Source organism: Epinephelus moara, chromosome 6, assembly GCF_006386435.1.
Source record: "Epinephelus moara isolate mb chromosome 6, YSFRI_EMoa_1.0, whole genome shotgun sequence".
Classification (NCBI taxonomy): domain Eukaryota; kingdom Metazoa; phylum Chordata; class Actinopteri; order Perciformes; family Serranidae; genus Epinephelus; species Epinephelus moara.
In genome coordinates, this window is record NC_065511.1 from 41,863,859 (window position 1) to 41,881,560 (window position 17,702).

General features: G+C 42.2%; 1 protein-coding gene across 1 annotated transcript in view; it reads right to left on the reverse strand.

Moving 5' to 3' along the window:
- LOC126392473 (collagen alpha-6(VI) chain-like) overlaps positions 1-17,702 on the reverse strand; it is a 69,243-nt gene that overhangs the window by 47,475 nt on the left and 4,066 nt on the right. Inside the window, exons 2-7 of the mRNA XM_050047885.1 lie at positions 12,390-12,491; positions 11,552-12,139; positions 9,910-10,458; positions 5,686-6,306; positions 3,898-4,452; positions 982-1,533 (exon numbers count right to left, since the gene is read on the reverse strand). Coding sequence (XP_049903842.1) covers positions 982-1,533; positions 3,898-4,452; positions 5,686-6,306; positions 9,910-10,458; positions 11,552-12,139; positions 12,390-12,465 — 2,941 coding nt within the window. The 5' untranslated portion in view covers positions 12,466-12,491. The remainder of the gene's footprint in view (positions 1-981; positions 1,534-3,897; positions 4,453-5,685; positions 6,307-9,909; positions 10,459-11,551; positions 12,140-12,389; positions 12,492-17,702) is intronic.

Consider the following 17,702-nt stretch of genomic DNA (forward strand, 5'->3'; position numbering starts at 1 on the left):
CAGACTCATTTAAAGCAGACTTAACCCATCAGCTATCATTTGACAATAATAAAGCCTCTGGAGATCCACTATAGATAGTCTGGATATATGGGACAAGACTTCCTCTTCCATGTTCTGGTCATTTTGGCTAATCTCTATTAACAGATATCTGCATATAAATCCAAATTCCTTAAAGAAAGCTTATATAGAGCAAGTGGCAACCTCTGAGGCTGAAAAAGACGCCAAGTGCCAAAACTGCAGCTCCTCTAATGACCACTTGAGGCTGGTTCCAAAAGTGAGTCAATCCCCGTAGACCCCCATGTGAAAATGCCCAACTTTACAGCAGAAATAAACGTGTTTACTGCCTGGTACAAAACATGGTTTTAGTCTCTGTAGCTAATTTCAACATCCATAAAAAATTGTTGGGGGGCTCAGTCTCTTTTTAGAAGTCACTTGTTTACATTTTGATAAGGCTTAAAATGATGCATATTTTAAGCCCACTTTGAGGGACAGACAGTCTGCAAGACATCACCGCCACAGCTTCGGCCTCTTACCCAAATATGGTCACTTCAGGCTCCAAAAAACCAAGATGGCAACAGCCGAAATGTCTAACTCAAAGCTTCAGAGCAGGATTCCACCAAACAATGGGTGACATCAAGTCAAATATTTTATACAGTCTATGTTATAAAGCTAAATCGTAGTTTGACCAATAGTCAGATGGTTCTGAGATTGCACTTCAGCCAATGCACTCTGTCTTGAAGGAGTGCTCAGCTGCCACTCAAACACGATTGGTCAATACTACTGGACTACTACAATAGGACTACAAACAGAAACCAGAAGGCTTCCAGTACCAAAATCTTGTCCTGTTGCCTACAGACTCCACATTCATATGCAAATATCTGTTTACAAAAATTAACCTTAAACTAATGGCTCAGTGCTTTTACAAACTCATGCTCTGGGTAATTCAAAATATTTTTTGGTATAGTCTAATACTGCTCTTACTTTTCTCACAGATCTTCAAGGCCACCTTGCTCTCCAAGTCCTTAAGCCCATCAAAGTCCTTCTCAGAATACACCCTCTCCGATGAACCGCTGATCTCCAGCAGCTGGGTCATGTTGGCGCTCATCACACCAATGGCGTAGATCACCACTCCCTTATTCCTCAAAGCCTCAGCGGGGCCGTCGACCTTATCTTTGGCTTCACCGTCTGTTATCACTATCAACCTCTGAGTCAGTTCAGGACGCCCTCCTCTGTTGTTATCAAAGTACTGTGACACCTCAGTGATGGCCTTCCCTGTGAGTGTGCCTTCATTCATCTGCTGCATACCATCAATGGCATTCGCAATTTCATCTACGTTGTAGTATTGGTCGAGGCGAAACTCCAGATTGTAACTGGTGCTGAACTGCATGACACCAACATGCACCTTGTTCTGCCCGATGTTGGTCTTCCTGATGACAGATTTCATGAACTCTTTCATTGCCTTGAAGTCTTCTTCAGAAATGCTCTCAGAGCTGTCAGTTAAGAAGAAGATGTCGCCCTGTACCTCCTTGCAAGCTGTGGACACAGAACACAAAGAGGTTATTGTGGTGTTCCCTTTTCCCCTGCTTTTCTTGTAGCAGTTTCAGATAAAAAAGAAATTGGGGTTTTTCCGACACTGCTAGTAACAGAGGGGCTGCTAACTACGTTTGCCAACGTGAAAACATGAATGGTCTTATCTGGAGCCAGTGTTTGGTTTGTCCGATATGGGCTACTGCAGAAACATGGCGGTGCAACCTGGCATAGACAAGGACCCACTCCCCATGTAGATATGTACGTCTCATTCTAAGGTAATGAAAACAAATATTCACCAATATCTATTGTTCGCACCTGTATTCTTATTATGATAAGTCCCATTGTCCTTGTAAGTTGACAGCATGTGTCAGTTGATCCTAATCAGCATAGCTCAAAGCAAAAGGTTGAGCATGGTAACTCCCCATAAAAGGGCATGAGACTGCAGGGCCGTGTGCAAACACAAAGACTGAGCAGGAGGAAGAATTTGAGAAAATTATTGCCCAAACAAAAGTCATACGAGGGTTGAACACTGGGCCCCAAACATAAAAAATGAGAAATATGTTTCTGCCTCAAGCTAAGGAGTTCAATTATCTCCGGGGATCATGAGTGAGGGTAGAATGGAGCATGAAATGATTCAGCTGTTTGGTGCAGCATCTGCAGCGATGCGGGTGCTGCGCTGGACCATCATGGTGAAAAGGGAGCTGAGCCAGAAGGCTAAACTTTCGATTTACTGGTCCATCTCCGTCCCAACCCTCACCTATGATCATGAGCTCTGGTGATTCAAAGAATGAGGTCGTGGATACAAGCCGGCTAAAATGACCTCAGAAGAGTGTCTGGGCTCAGCCTTAGAGATAGGGGGAGGAGCTTGGAGTAGAGCCGCTGCTCCTTTACATTGAAAGGGGTCAGTTGAGGTGGATCTGATCAGGATCCTCCCGGGCGCCTCCCATTAGAGGTGTTCCAGGCATGTACCACTGGTGGGAGGCCCCGGGGCAGACCCAGAACATGCTGGAGGGATTATACATCTCCTCTGGCCTGGGAACACCTCGGGGTTGCTGGGGGTCCCAGGTTGCTGGGGAGAGGGACGTGTGGAGTACTTTACTTGGCCTGCTGCCCCCAGGATCACTGACACATGTCTACCTAAAGCATATGTGGGGTTGTACATTGAAAATAATAGGGGCGTCTTTTTTTATGTGGCATTCGCCGCCAGTGTGTTTTAGCCTTCACTGTTCTCATGCCGCAGTATAATTTCCCTTTGGCAACTCACAGTTTTGCATAGAGGCCTGAGCTCTCACGTCCAACAACAACAATGCTTCTGTGCCTCAAACCACCAAAATATCAAATCAAAAATGGCTGCATGTGTCTCCTTCCCTGAATTCCGCTAAATCCTAAACAATGGGCCTTAAAGATGATTACGTTAAACCTGCAGTGGTCTCCGGCTTACGGGAAATGGTGTTCATTAAAAACCACAAAAATAGAAATATTAAACAAATAATATTAGCAGCATCTTTCATCATCATCGTCCAGACATGAAGTGAACAACACAACATACTGCTGACTCTACTGATCAGGGGCCGAATTCACAAACATTCTGAGAGTACTCTCACAGAGCTCCTAACTTAGCAAGGAGTCCTAGCTTAGGAGTGATTTAGGAAAGTTCTCTGAGCAAGGAAGAGACAGCAGCTTTTATCTAGTGAGGGGGCGTGGTTGACCCTGTTGCTAGGTGTGATGCTGTCTTTTAACAGATGTGATTGGTTGTCACAGACAAGCTCTTTTGTGGGCCTGCAAGGTGTGGACACCCAGTGGAAATGAAATTAACTGCTGACTGTGAAAGTGTTGACGTTGTTAGTGTGATCACTGCTGATGGAAGGTTTAGACAGACAAAAGTCATCACTGCTGCTCTGTTGAATTTATCCAGTTTTTCAAATATCTTATTACTGTGATGATTTTATTTCTGGCGTTATAGCGTTATTTTGTTAGGTGGGAAATGTGTGCATATCCCAAATGACATCGACCACAAACATTCTCCCTGCACAATCTCATCTGTAGCATTTCATTTACTCACTCATTCAGTGTTAAGAAACCGTTTTCTCCTCTGCTTAGGAAACTCTTAAGCCTCTTAAAAGTCCTCCTCCCTGCTCCTAACAGTTTTTCACCTTAGGAGCTCTTTTGTGGTCTAAGATGCTTTGTGAATAACTTTTATCTTTACAAGGACCTAATCTTAACTTTAGAACTAACTTAACTTTCTTAGAATTTCGTCACTAGGAGCAACTCTTAGCGCTAGGAAGCTTTGTGAATACGGCCCCTGGTTTCACTTCAGCTCTCCATTTGCTATAAATACGCATTCAAAGTCCAGTAACTTTTCCTTACCGTCTTCAGAGCAGATGTCTATGACGATGTCCTTGTTGATTGATTTCAAGGCATCAAAATTGTTGACAAAGATAGCCTTCTTGGGGTCACTGGCAATCTGTTTCAGCTCATCTTCTCTTGAGCCTTTCACGCCGATGGCATAGATGATGATACCCTGCGCTTTCAGTTCCGCTGCAGGAGCACTGACATCATCAGTGGATTCCCCATCTGTGATTACAATCAGGTACTCTGGGACTTTGTGATCCCGAGCTGATCTCTTAAAGCGCTGGACCATGGATGATAGGGCTTTTCCTGTCTTTGTCCCACCTCCATCGTGACTAATACCCTCAACGGCTTCCTCCAGTGACTGGACATCTGAATATTCTGTTATATCAATTTGCAAAAGTGGATCATCAGAATATTTAACAAGCCCCACACGGACATTATCTGGCCCAATATGGAAGGTTTTAAGAAACTTGATAATGAAGTCCTTCATTTCCCGGAAGTCTTGGTTCCCAATGCTTTCTGAGTCGTCCATTAGGAAGTAGATGTCTGCCTCATCCTTTTGTATACATGCTGCAGATGAAAAGCAACTACAAGAGTTAGTTCCTTTCACATAGTCAAAGAGAGGAAAGTAAAAAATAAACACTTAAACACTGGGAAAGGTTTGAGTGAAGGCTAAACATAAAGAACAGATATTCAAGAGGCAACAAGTACAAATTTAGATCCCCAGAGCTCAAACAAACACATGGCTGGGGTGGACAGGCCGTTGATTAATGATCAACTACAACCTGGAAACTGACCAGAGATTTCTGGCTTTCATTATTCATTCTGGGAACAAATACTTTGTTAGGTTTTTTTTAAGTTTAGTCAAAATTACTTAGTGGTCCACACACCTGGGATTGATTGCACAAAACACACTAAGTGTGACACTTAAGGTTTAATTTCTCCTTAGCTGAGAGACTTACACAGTTGCACAGAAACCCTTAGAAGGTTTCCTCAGTTAAGGAAAAAAGTTAACTCATTAACTGCTTTGACAGAGATTTTACAGTGAAAAAAGTTTCCATGGAGATTGTTTGTTTGCTTGTATTGTCTCATAGAGTTGGCTCGTAGTTAGATGGCAGATGAAAATAAGACAATCATAGAAAGCACAAACTACAAAGTAAATTTAATCCCAAAATAACAGAAAACAGAAAACGACAGTAGGAAGAAGCAACAAAACTAATTCAGTCAAATCTGAAGTGTAAAATCAAAAGCATATCTGTTGGGTTCTCTTGATCGCAGAACCCTCTTCTCAGGGTGTGTGGTTGTTGTTTTTTTAAATTTAAAGGGTGTTTTGTGCATCTGATTTCATTTTGAGGAAACCTTAAATATAACTTTAAGGAAAATCTTAACTTAAGGTGTTTTATGCAACCAACCCCTGATTCTCATTTTTACTATTACCCACTCTTAACAAATGTATTATTTTCATGTCACAACATACTAATCAGGTATTCTTGAGAATTGGGACAAAACTTTCATTTGTATTGATTTTTTTTAAGAACATATTTTAAATGATAGCCAAAACAAGGTATTTTCAAAACCTTTCCAAAACTTTCCAGGTCTGGAAAAAGATTTTTCTAATTTCATAAGTTTTCCAGGAATTCTATGACTGTGGGAATCCTGATTTTAAGGGGGTTTTTTTTGTCCCAATTTGCAAGAATGGGTTTCATATCTTCTTTAAACATTGAATGAATTTATGGAAGCTGTCAATATTCACGTAACCAAAGACTACATTAATTTAAAAGATAATCATAATAATTGTCAAACCTTTTTTTGTTTCTTCTTCACTTGTGATGACTTGGATGTCTCTTTCAATGATGTTTTCACACAGGATTTTCTGCAGGCTCTGCTTCAGCACCTTCAGCTCAGTGAAACGTTTCACATTAAAAACATGCCTGTCGAGGGGATAAGACGCCATCGTCTTCAGTTCATTCTCAACGGCATTTTCAACTCCTACACAGTAAACGGTGACACCAGCTCGACGGAGACTGATTGCAGCATCGCTCACAGAATCCTCGGATTTACCATCAGTGATCACCACCGCCACCTGCTTGATACCTCTATCCTTTCTGCTGCCCATTTTCTTAATGAAGACGTTGTCCCGCGTGAAGTTTAGGGCAGCTCCAGTGTACGTACCACCTCCTCTGTAAGGTAGGTGCTTGAGGAATTGCAGGACTTCGGCCTTGTGACTGAACGAGTTAAGGAAGGCCTGCGGTGTTGAGACCCTGTTGTACGTAACGATGCCCACTCTGACTCTGGATTTATCGACATCCAGGCTGCTCACAAGTGACCCCAGGAACTTGCGCATCAGCATGAAGTTGGATTTTCCAATGCTTCCAGACTCATCAACGATGAACACAATGTCTGCCAGATTGACTCCTTTGCAATCTGTGGAAGGAGTGAAATTAGTTGACTTGAGCCATTTGCTATTTAACCATTCAAATACAGAAGATGACATGTATTAAAGGAATATTAACAATAATTATGTACATTGACCTACACAACACGCTTGATTTAGGGATTTGCGATCAGAAACGTGCCCAGGTCAAAAAAGGCATAAAATGATTTAAAAGGTGTTTTTTAGAATCTACATTTCTCACTCAACAGCATTCAGCCACAAGACTTGATCTAAACCTACTGGACTGTGTATAAAATGCTGGAGGACTTTTAATTTGAAACAGGAAAAAGCCGGCCCAGTCATGGCCCTGTTGTTGTGGTCAAGCCCAGAAATGAATGTAAATACATGTTAAAATGAAGAACAGCACACTGAGACACAGTCACACAGTACAACGAAGCTGCTTTCTCTGGAGCTGAACTCATCACATCCTTTTTGCTCAACTGAACAAAGCTTTCCCTCTTCAGCTCCGGTCAGGGATGGACGTCCCGTGTGACTAGTGGAGGAAGTTCCCCCAACAGATGGCGTGTTTTTGCCCAGTAGGACATGCTCCTAGATCAACATCCCACATCGCGCTCCTGGACCAACATTGCAATCATCCAATCTCAGCTCTCTGACATCATCAGTGTGCTGCTCCTGTGCTTCTTTCAGAATTCCCCTGTGCTTCTTCAGAGCTAAGCTAGTTTTCCAAGTAATCCTTCCTCACACTTAACAAAAACCTTGTAAGCTACTGCAGGGTTAGCAAGTTAGTTTGTTAACTAGGTAGGCAATGCTAACAAGTAAGCTGTTCACTAACAAAGAGTAAGGATAATATAATTTTTCAGTTGCAATTTCCTGTAATGAACACATGTTCCCTCCTTTTTTCCATGTTGATCCTGGATAGATTTGGTTAGGCTTATCCAGGACCATCATCATCATCAACACTATGCTGATTCTGGATAATCTGTTATGTTGACATCAACACAGCGGTGATGGTGCTGGATCAACATCAACAATTCTTTTCAGGATCAACATGGCAATGATGATCAAGATCAAGATAAACAAATTATCCAGGGTCAGCATGATGATGGTCGTGGATCAAAATAGGGAACTCTGTCCAGGATCAACATGTCAGTGATCGTTCTGGATCAACACGTGCACTGCAATCATGCAAAAAAAGAGTTTTGAATAGGCTGTTAAAAAGGCGGGAAAATGTGTCCTTTGCAGGTCTTTGCAACTGAAAAATGAATCATCCTTACTCTTATTGTTAATGAACATAGTTTTTCCTCTTAAACTTACTTGTTAGCATAGCCTACCTTTTTAGCAAGCTACCATGCTAATATTCTAGTCTATCGGCAAGGTAACTCATTAGCATAGCCAACCTAGTTGGCAAGCTAACTCGCTAACCCTGCAGTAAATTAGAAGGTTTTGGATCAGTATTACTGAGGATTTTGTTTAATAGCACTAACTTCAATTTTAAAACTAGCTTGTGCTCCTTCAGAGCTGACCTCATTTTCCGAAGTGTAGTTAGTACATTTAAACAAGATCCTCAGTAACACTGAACAAAAACCTTGTAAGCTCCTGCAGGGTTAGCGAGTTAGCTTGCTAACTAGGGTGGCTATGCTAACAAATAAACTTGCCGATAGACTAGAATATTGTTCATTAACATTAAGAGTAAGGATAATGTCAGATGATGATGCAGACTTTTTTTTTTTAAAGGATTACAGTGCTCGTGTTGATCCAGGACCATCACGGCCATGTTGATCTTGGATTATATGTTTGCTGATCCAAAACCATCATCATCATCATCTTCATCCTGCATTATTTGTTTAGGTCAGTCCAGGGACATCACTGCCATATTTGACCCTTGTTATTGATACAGAACTATCATCAACATGTTGATCCTGGAAAGAGTTGCTCATATTGATCCACGACCATCGTCATGTTGACCCTGGATAATTTGTTGATCTTGATCTTGACCATCATTGCCATGTTGATCCTGCATAGAATCACTGATGCTGATGCAGGACCATCAACGCTATGTTGATGTCGATGAACAGATTATCCAGAATTAGCATTATGATGATGATGATGATGATGATGATGATGATGATGATGGTCCTGGATAAGCCTAACCAAATCTATCCAGGATCAAAGTGGAAAGAAAGGAGGGAAAATGTATTAATTGCAGGAAATTGCAACTGAAAAATTATATTATCCTTACTCTTTGTTAGCGAACAAGCTAACTTGCTAACCCTGCAGTAGCTTAGAAGATTTTTGTTCAATTTAAATACCTTCAAATTTGGAAAACTAGCTTTGCTCCAATTAAGTACAAAGAAGCACAGGAGCAGCACACTGATGATGTCAGAGGGCTGTGATTGGTTGATTGCAATGTTGGTCCAGGAACGCGATGCAGGATTTTGATCCAGGAACAATTCCTACCAGTGTTGCCAACTTAGCGACTTTGTCGCTGTATTTAGTGACTTTTCAGACCCCTCTAGCAACTCTTTTTCAAAAAAGCAACTAGCGACAAATCTAGCTGCTTTTTCTGGTGTTATTGGAGACTTTTTGAGACTCTGACATGAAAGCGTATCGTTCTTACTATTCTCAATGAGCAGCGGATCCCTCCCTGGGATCCCCCAGTCCCTCCCAGCTGCAGTCAGAGCAGGAGATGTTAACCCTCCGCATCTAGACTGCAAATGAATTGCGCATGTGTGAAGCCGCCGCTGGCTGATCCTGACCTGGCTTACAGTCAGGGTGGGATGTGAATGTAAAATTTTCTTTGTCTAAAATAAATCACTGAAAGAAAGTTCATTTTTCTAAACATATTCAGGGTGTTTTTGACTCAGTGTTTGTATCTCTCATGACGTTATTCCTCTCTCCTACAGCGTCAATTACAATTACATGCTTATGGCCAATTATGCAAATTCGGTGATGACGTCATTTAGCGACTTTTATCGACTTGAAGAACAGCCAATAGCTACTTCTCTCACTGAGGAGTGGGCAACAGTGATTCCTACTTGGCAGAATCACGATAGGTTTCCGACGACAACAATAGTTTGTAAAACATCCTACAGGCGCAGAAAAGGAGAATTTTTTTCCATTGTGGTGGCATCCATTCTGACATTGTAACACAAAAAATCTATAACATTTAAATAAGGGCATGCTTTTATGCTAATATAACAATGGTTACAGAAAATGAGCAGAACAAAGTTGTTACTCATCTGATGATAGCAGTGTGCTTTCCTACCCTGTGACAGGAGTGTGTGGATGAAGCATTAAGTTGTTGAATTTTATTCATGTAGCGGCTGGCTAGTTAGCTAGCTAGCCTGCTTATTCCACCATGCTATCATACTACACTGGTTACAGAAAATAAGGAATACAGTAAGACAGGACTGTCAGCATCCACGGCTTGGTCAGCACCTATTCATTTTAAAACAATCAATGGGGAAACACCAGCACTAACGTCATCACACAGTCAGTCAGTCAGTCAGTCACAGACAGACTTCTGTGTTTATAGGGCTGTCCTCGCCTCTGCAGTCCAGCCAAAAATGACAAATCAAGAAATGTGGCTGATTAGGTGGTTGAGTTCCCAAAGGAATGACGATGTTTCTTACCTCCAGTTGTATTTTCCTTTATCTCAGCCATCATGATATCCTTCAAAACAACCACTTTGAGATCCGGGAATGTGTAGTCAAATACGTCTAATGCCCTCATGTCTGCACCTGCACTCATCCCAATAAGAGTCACTCCTTCTGATTTGATTAATTGAGCATCCCGAGACACAGGATCATCTGAGTCTTTTCCAGTCACAACAACCAGGTACTGTCGGGCGCCTTGGTCTGCACGGCCCCCTGCCTCTTTGGTAAAAAAGTGAGTTTTGGCATACTGCAGAGCACTGCCCAGGTTACGTGGTCGGTTGGGTTGTGGGCGCAGGCGGAAACGTTTGACAGCATTTTGGATCTCCTGTTTAGTTTTGTAGGTATTGAGAAAGAAGTCAACTGTGGTAGATTCGCCGTACTGGGCCAAACCAATACGGTAGGTGGACTCTGAGACATTAAGTTGATTGGTCAATTTGTTGAGGTCACCCCTGAACGTTGCAAACTGTCTTTGAGTTGTGCCACTGTCCACCAGGAAGAAAATATCTGCGTACCTGTCGGCCAAGGCTGAAAGAAGACAAAAACATAAACATTATTACATGTTACTGCAGTTCAGGACTGTAAAATTACTTCAGGGCAGTAGATTTGTAAAATTTTCAGCAGTCTGAGCACCAGGTTGTCAGTATGCTTCAAACAAAAAGCTTGTTGGATTGTTAAAGTGTGTGTGCACCCACAGTTTCAGACTGGTTTTTCCGAGCCAGATGTTTCAACTCAGAGATGCATGCAAATTTTTCCAGCTTTCGATCAGCGAAGACTGGCTTTGCATACAACACGCTCTCAAAGTCTCACTTTTCAGCGACATGTTAATGTTGTTGATGTTTTTCAAACGGCTTTTCAGTTTCTGACATACTGTAGGTGTTTTTCAGTGACATGTTTATGTAGTTCCAGCGTTCTTTTAAATCCCCAAACGTGGGCTTTTTTCAGTGAACTGTTGATGTTTTTCCAGCAGCTTTTTGGTTTCTAAACAATGGTGTGTTTTTTTTAGCAACCCATAGTTTTTCCAGCTTCTTTTTAGCTTCCAAACGTGGCTGATTTTTAGCAACCCGTTGCCATTTTTCCCGCGGAGTTGTTTTTTTACTGAGACATTGTTGCTTTTCCAGTGGGGACTATAACCCCAAACTGGGTATTTTAAGCCAAAACACAATCTTTTCCAAGCCTTTTTCTAAGTTTTGACGTTTATGCTTAATAATAACGTACAAATGTAATGTAGTCATGGTTTGAAGAAATGTACAATGCCAGTATTTTTCTGACAATGAAGTTGTTTTGTGGTTCGTACAAGACTGTGTAGGAACTTTCTCTTTTTGAAGCAAACTGACACCTAAACATCATCTGCTCACACACATTTTCATCCTGCCTTTTTAAAACAGGTGCAAACTCTTACCTGGCATTGGTGTAATCACTTGAACTTTTTTTAAAGTGGACTGCAGATTGTAACAGTAGTAAACAAATTGTAACGTAGACCGTAGGGGTTAGAGACGGAGGAACTATCTGTGCCTCGTTAAGATTCAAATAAACACAGTATCTCAACTTCATAGATCAAAACCTTATTAGCAGCCACAGATGCTCTTTATAAAATGTTACCTCCAATCCGTTGACTTACCTTCCAATTCATACTCCACAGATTCACAAACAGTTTGCAGCAGGCGGTCCGTCAGCCTCTGCAGAGCCTGGTAGCTGTCGATGGTGTGGAGGAAGCGTTCTGGAGGCCAGTTGGCAATGGTCTCAAGCTCTGTCTTGTTGACGTCACCCACCCCAATGCCAAACACAATGACTCCATGCTGCCTAAGTTTCTGGGCGGGTGCTTCCACTTTATCAGCTGACTCCCCATCTGTGAGCACCACAGCGATCCGGGGCACCCGTTGATCGATTCGGCTACCTGCCTGTTTGGTGAAGTACTCTTTCAGGAGGAACTCCATGGCCTTTCCTGTATTCGTGTTTCCTGTTCGGTAGGGAATTTTTTCCACTGCAGCCAGCAGGGACCTCTTGTCCATGTGATCCTTCAGCAGGAACTCCTTGTAAGGTTCTTCATTGTACTGAGCCAAGCCTATCCGAATGTTGTCGCGGCCGATGTCGAGGACCCTTACGATGTTCCGGAGAAAAGTCCGGACCTCTTGAAAGTTAGTAGGGCCAATGCTGGAGGAGCCATCGACTAGGAAGACGATGTCGGCCGCGGTGGCATTTTCACACTCTGGACAAGGGAGAAAAAAGGTCAGCTTCGCATGCGTCAAAATACAACATCTTAGACTAACAGATTAAGATGTCACAACTTGCAGTGATTTTAAAATGGTAAAATCCGCTTTTTACTTGAAACAGAAACCGTCACTGTTCCTTATTGTTTTAGGCTTCTTAAGAAATAAACCACATGAATACCAAACGTAGACTGTTCTCAACCACTTATTTAAAAAACACAGCATCATATGTTCAGTTTAAATATCTACCTCTTGTCTGAGCAGCGATGCCAGAAAAATACACTGCTATGATGAGGCTGAAGAGGAGACTCATTCTTCCCGTCATGCTGGGACAGCTCAGTTTCTCTCTTCCTGCAACAGATATAAGAGGAGTTAGCACAGACCATCATTTGCTGTGGAAAATTGTCTTTAGTTTTTCCCACTCACATAAATTAAAGGTCCAGTGTGTGGGATTCAGGTGCATCTATAGGCAGAAATGGAACATAATATTCATATCTATGTTTCCCTGAGTGTATAATCACCTGAAAACAAGAAACGCTGTGTTTTTGTTAGCTTAGAATGAGACATTTATATCTACATAGGAATCTGGTTCTCTACAGTAGCCCAGAATGCACAAACCAAACACTGGCTTTCAGTTGGGCCATTTGTGTTTTAACTTTTTCACTTCAGCCACCGTAGTTCTGCAACATAACACACGGGAGAGGTTTCAGTTCTGCAACCTCAAAGCTAGATGCCACTAAATCCTACACACTGGACCTTTTTAAACACAACAACTAAAAGGGAGGGTAATAGTCAAGTCATTGTCAATGGAGTCATTCATTTTGTGTTTGTAAACAGTGATGGCGTATTTTGTGGGCGGGGCCAAACTGGTGGCAGAAAGGGACAGTATTGGTGTGGGTGTGAGTGCCAAATAGAACCTAAAAAGCAGAGGTGGAAAGTAACTAATTACATTTACTCACGTTACTGTAATTGAGTAGTTTTTTTGTGTCATTTGTAATTTTTTCAGTAGTTTTTAAAATCTGTAATTTTACCACCTGGGTGCGGGGCACCGTGGCCGTACCCTGCGGCAGCAGGTGCTCGGCTGCATCCACCAGCCGACGCAGGCTGGTGTCTATCGAGGCCAGCGGGAGCAGCCTGTCACTCACGCCTGCGGAGCTGCCCCCGTCTGCCTCTTGTGCTCAGAGAGCTTTTGTTCGGCCCTTCGTCTAACACCATTGAACCGTTTTTTGCACTGGGCAACATTGATTTACAATTGTGGTGACCTCCTCCCAGGCTACCTTTGCATCATCAGCCCGTGGAGGTCTGCTCGCAGTTCCGTATATTCAGACACTGCGAGCTTGGACCTCCCGGACCAAAACATCAGTTTCCTCCTGGGAGAAGTTTGGCCGTCTGACGCTGCTGCTCTCTTCCGCCATGGCGAATTGAGTAAATTCTAATTACGCCTTCACGCGGCGCATTTAAGGGCGAGGAGAGGGGCTCATTTGATTGGTGTGATGTGTGTAAAACCCACTCCACGCCTTCTCTCCTCCCTCTTTCCGACTTGTGCAGGTAAGGGGGGGAGGTCGAGAGACAGAAGGAATACAGACAGAAGAAGCAGGGAGAGAACAAGGAGGGACAAGAGGTGACACAGAGAGAAAGGACGGTGACATGATAATGACATACAAAGCCAATTCAACCTGACCCTAAAGTTTTGCAAAAACAAGTGCTCAAAGAGCGGACACTGACATTCCAAAAAGCATGGTATGAGAAGTATCCCTGGCAAGCCCGGTTCTAGGCAGGCACATATGAGGGGGCAGTCATAAATGTGAAGGGGGCATCATGCTCCAGCACATTTTTGCCATAGGTAGAGCTGACAAATAAAGGTCACTCACTCACTCACTCACTCACTCACTCGCAGGATGTGGGGACGCTGTGTGAGTGCCCTATAGAGGGTGTCACCGTAGTTTCAAATGTGCTCACCGCTTGTTTTGTTGTTGGTAACAGTGTTTTCTACATGGAATTGGGTTGTTGTTAGCTGTGTGTCCAACCCCCAACCTAAAGAAATGGATTGCACTTTGTCAGGCCTCTACCCTAAGACCTGTCCAACTTGGGTGTCCCACCTGAAGACTAAGCTCCTGCTGGTATAGCTCTTAGGGTCACTGAGGCACACAAACCCCCTGACCACAATAAGGTGGCAATCCCTCAGGGAGGAAAACTGAAAAATAAAATAAACAAAAAATAAAATAAAAATTAAGAAAAAATAAAATAAAAATATCCTTCATCCAGGCACAACCAACATCTTAACATTTATCTTATTGGATGGCCATTAGGCATCTAGGCATATGAAATAAATTTGAACCTAATAATTACAATAACCTCACTATAGCCAGTATTTACCAAAGCTAGTCTTATAAAAAAAAACTTCTCAAACTAACAGAAATAACAAACACAACAGATATAGGCTAGAGCAGAAGTTTTATTTGTTTTTTGTCATTTTTTGTTGTTTTTTGTTTTGTTTTTTTTGTTAGCAATTTAACAGATTTCTCTTCACTCCACTCTCCTTTGAGCTGCTGAAAGCTGCAGGAGTTAAAAGTTAATAAAAGCTTTGTAAAAAAAAAAAAAAGCTGTGATTATCAAAAAACAGCGTGCAGAACTAGAGGCTGGGCGGGGCTTTATGTAGGGGTCTGGCACACACAGGGCATTTGTCCTCAGTTAGTCTGAGTGGGCAGAAGTTAGCATACTAAACAGTGATTGGGTGTTTACTGGGTGGGGGGTTGTCTCTGCTGACTGCAGATAGTAGATCACACACAGCTGGCACACAGCACGGAGTGGAGTGGAGACAGATGAGAAAATGTTTCTATTTTGTGCCTTTTTTGATGGATTTGATTTGAGGGGGCAAGACATTTGTTTAAGGGGGCATTGCCCCCTCTTGCCCCTGCATGGAACCGGCCTCGATCCCTGGCTACATGTTAGTATGGGTACTGAGGGTGTAATGTGTTTTCACTGCTCTAAATACTTTAAGACAGGGAAACCAGCACAAGCCAAGAGTATAGACCCAGCTTTTGTCAGTACTGGATTTCAAAACTGGAAAAAAGCACTTGAAAAATTTTCCATGCATGAGAAATCAGAGGGTCACAAAGTGGCTGTTACAACTGCTGCATATGAAACCAGGCCTGTTACTACACAGTTGAGCAGTGCAGTCAGTACACGCAAGCAGAAAACAGAGCTAGCCTGTTGAAAATAATAGGAGCTGAGATGTTTCTGGCGAGGCAGGGATTGGCCTTTAGGGGTCATGAACATCATCAAGGTAACCTTGACCAGCTTTTAAAATACAAAGCTGAAGGTGATCAGGCATTCACGAGGTGGTTATCTGCAAAGAGAGGCGTGCACACATCTTGGGACTGTCTAAATGAGCGGATAAATTTGATGAGTTGCAATATTCCATTATTATGGATGGAACAAGTGATGTCTCTGGTGTTGAGCAGGAGGCGCTGTGCCTACGTTATGTTGACGCTGATTTGTTGGTGCGTGAAGACTTCATAGGGTTGCATGAAACAACTTCTACAACAGGCGAAAACCTTGCCAAGATAATTTTGGACGTTCTGTTGAGACTGAATTTGCCAGTATCGGGCCTCAGAGGTCAGGCATATGATGGGGCTTCAAATATGGCTGGAAAGCACTCAGGTGCACAGGCTGTTATTCAGCGAGCACAGCCACTAGCACCATACGTACATTGTGGAGCACACTGTGTCAGTTTGGTTACACAACAAGCTTGCTCAGCCTCCAATGTTGTGCGAAATGCACTTGACTGGATACATGATCTTGGCACATTTTTTGGGCAGTCTGGTAAACTGAAAGACAAGTTTAAAGCCATTGTTGCAGCTGAAGGGGAAGGGCCAGCGGTGTCCATCAGGCCTTTATGTCCCACAAGGTGGACTGTGCGCTCACCTGCTATCCGTGCTGTTCTCAGCCAATATGGGATGGTGCTAAATGCGCTAGATGAGATGACTGCAAGTCATTCTGAGTCTGCAAGCCGGGCAGAGGGTTTACGTGTTCGACTGCAACAGGGTAATGTTGTACTGGGACTTCTGCTTGCTTTAGATGTGATCAGTGAACTAGAGGTTCTGAATGCATCTCTCCAGAAAAACACTCAGACAATAGAGGGCATGCTGTCTGCAGTCTCCCTTGTCCAAGACAGCTTGAAATCCAAAAGAAACACTGAACACTTTGAGGTGATCTTTAAGGAGGCAGATGACAAGTGTGACGCATCCACCACGCACACATAGGCCCCCTAAAAGATTTTCTGGTCAGGCTCCTGCATACACACCTGGATCAGCTGTGGATTTTTACAGACCAGAGTTCTACCGTGTCCTAGATACAGTAGATGCACAAATCACTGAGAGGTTTATGCAACAAGGCATTCAAACATTAAAAGAACTGGAAAACTCACTCCTGACTCCCATGACAAACGATGCAGCAGTTCGCAAATATCCTGAACTGAATGGAGAAGACTTGAGAGTCCAACTGGCCTTGTTTAAAAACAAGTACAAGGTCAACACAACTGCAGATGTTGTGCATGCTTTGAAAGAAATGCCCCCTGAAGTCCGTGGCCTGTTTGATCAGGTAGAGACACTAGTAAGGTTGCTGATGGTGGTGCCCATATCATATGCGGAGGCAAAGTGCAGTTTCAGTGCATTACGCAGATTGAAAACATGGTTGTGATCAACCATGACTCAAAAAAGGCTCAATGGCATTGCTGTGTGCCATATTCACCAAGACAGACATGACAAACTGGACAGACAAGATATTGCCCAGCAATATTTTCAGGGAAATGAGAGGAGGAGAGTTGTTTTTGGGACCTATTGAGTCTGCTTCTAGAGGGTAAATTTGTTTGGCTGCAGAGGGAATTCTTTTTTTTTTTTTTTTTGATCAATTTTGTTTATTATTGGAAAAAATGTACAAAGAAAACAGTCATACTTACAGAGGGAATTCTTAACATTTCATTTAAAGTGCGAATTTCATTTCACATTTCATGCCATGTAGGCTATACTTACTTATTTTTATTTATGTGAATCTGTTGTTTAAGTGTTTATACTTCTGTTTTCATGCACATTGTTATGTTGATAATCATTTACATGAAGGCACAAGTGTGAATCATTTCAATTTTATTTTATTTTTTTTATTTAATTTTTGCACATAGGTTCTTTGCTTTGCTCAGAATACAGTTAAAGTTTCAGTGCTGAGAGTCTTCATCCTGCTGAGATCAGCAAATGTTCAAATAAAACATATGCAGAAGGCATGAAGTTTTGGTGTGTGATTGACATACCAGACAAATAACAGTTTACATACATATATATATATATATATATGTATGTAAACTGTTATTTGTCTGTCAATATATACATGTATGTATGTATGTATGTATATACACATATATATATATATATATATATATATACATACAATCTCACTCAAATTCTACTGCAGAGACTGGATCACTTAATTGGCCTAAAAGGTTCTGCACTGAGCTGGTTTAAATCTTATTTATCTGATCGTTTTCAGTTTGTTGATGTTCATAATGAA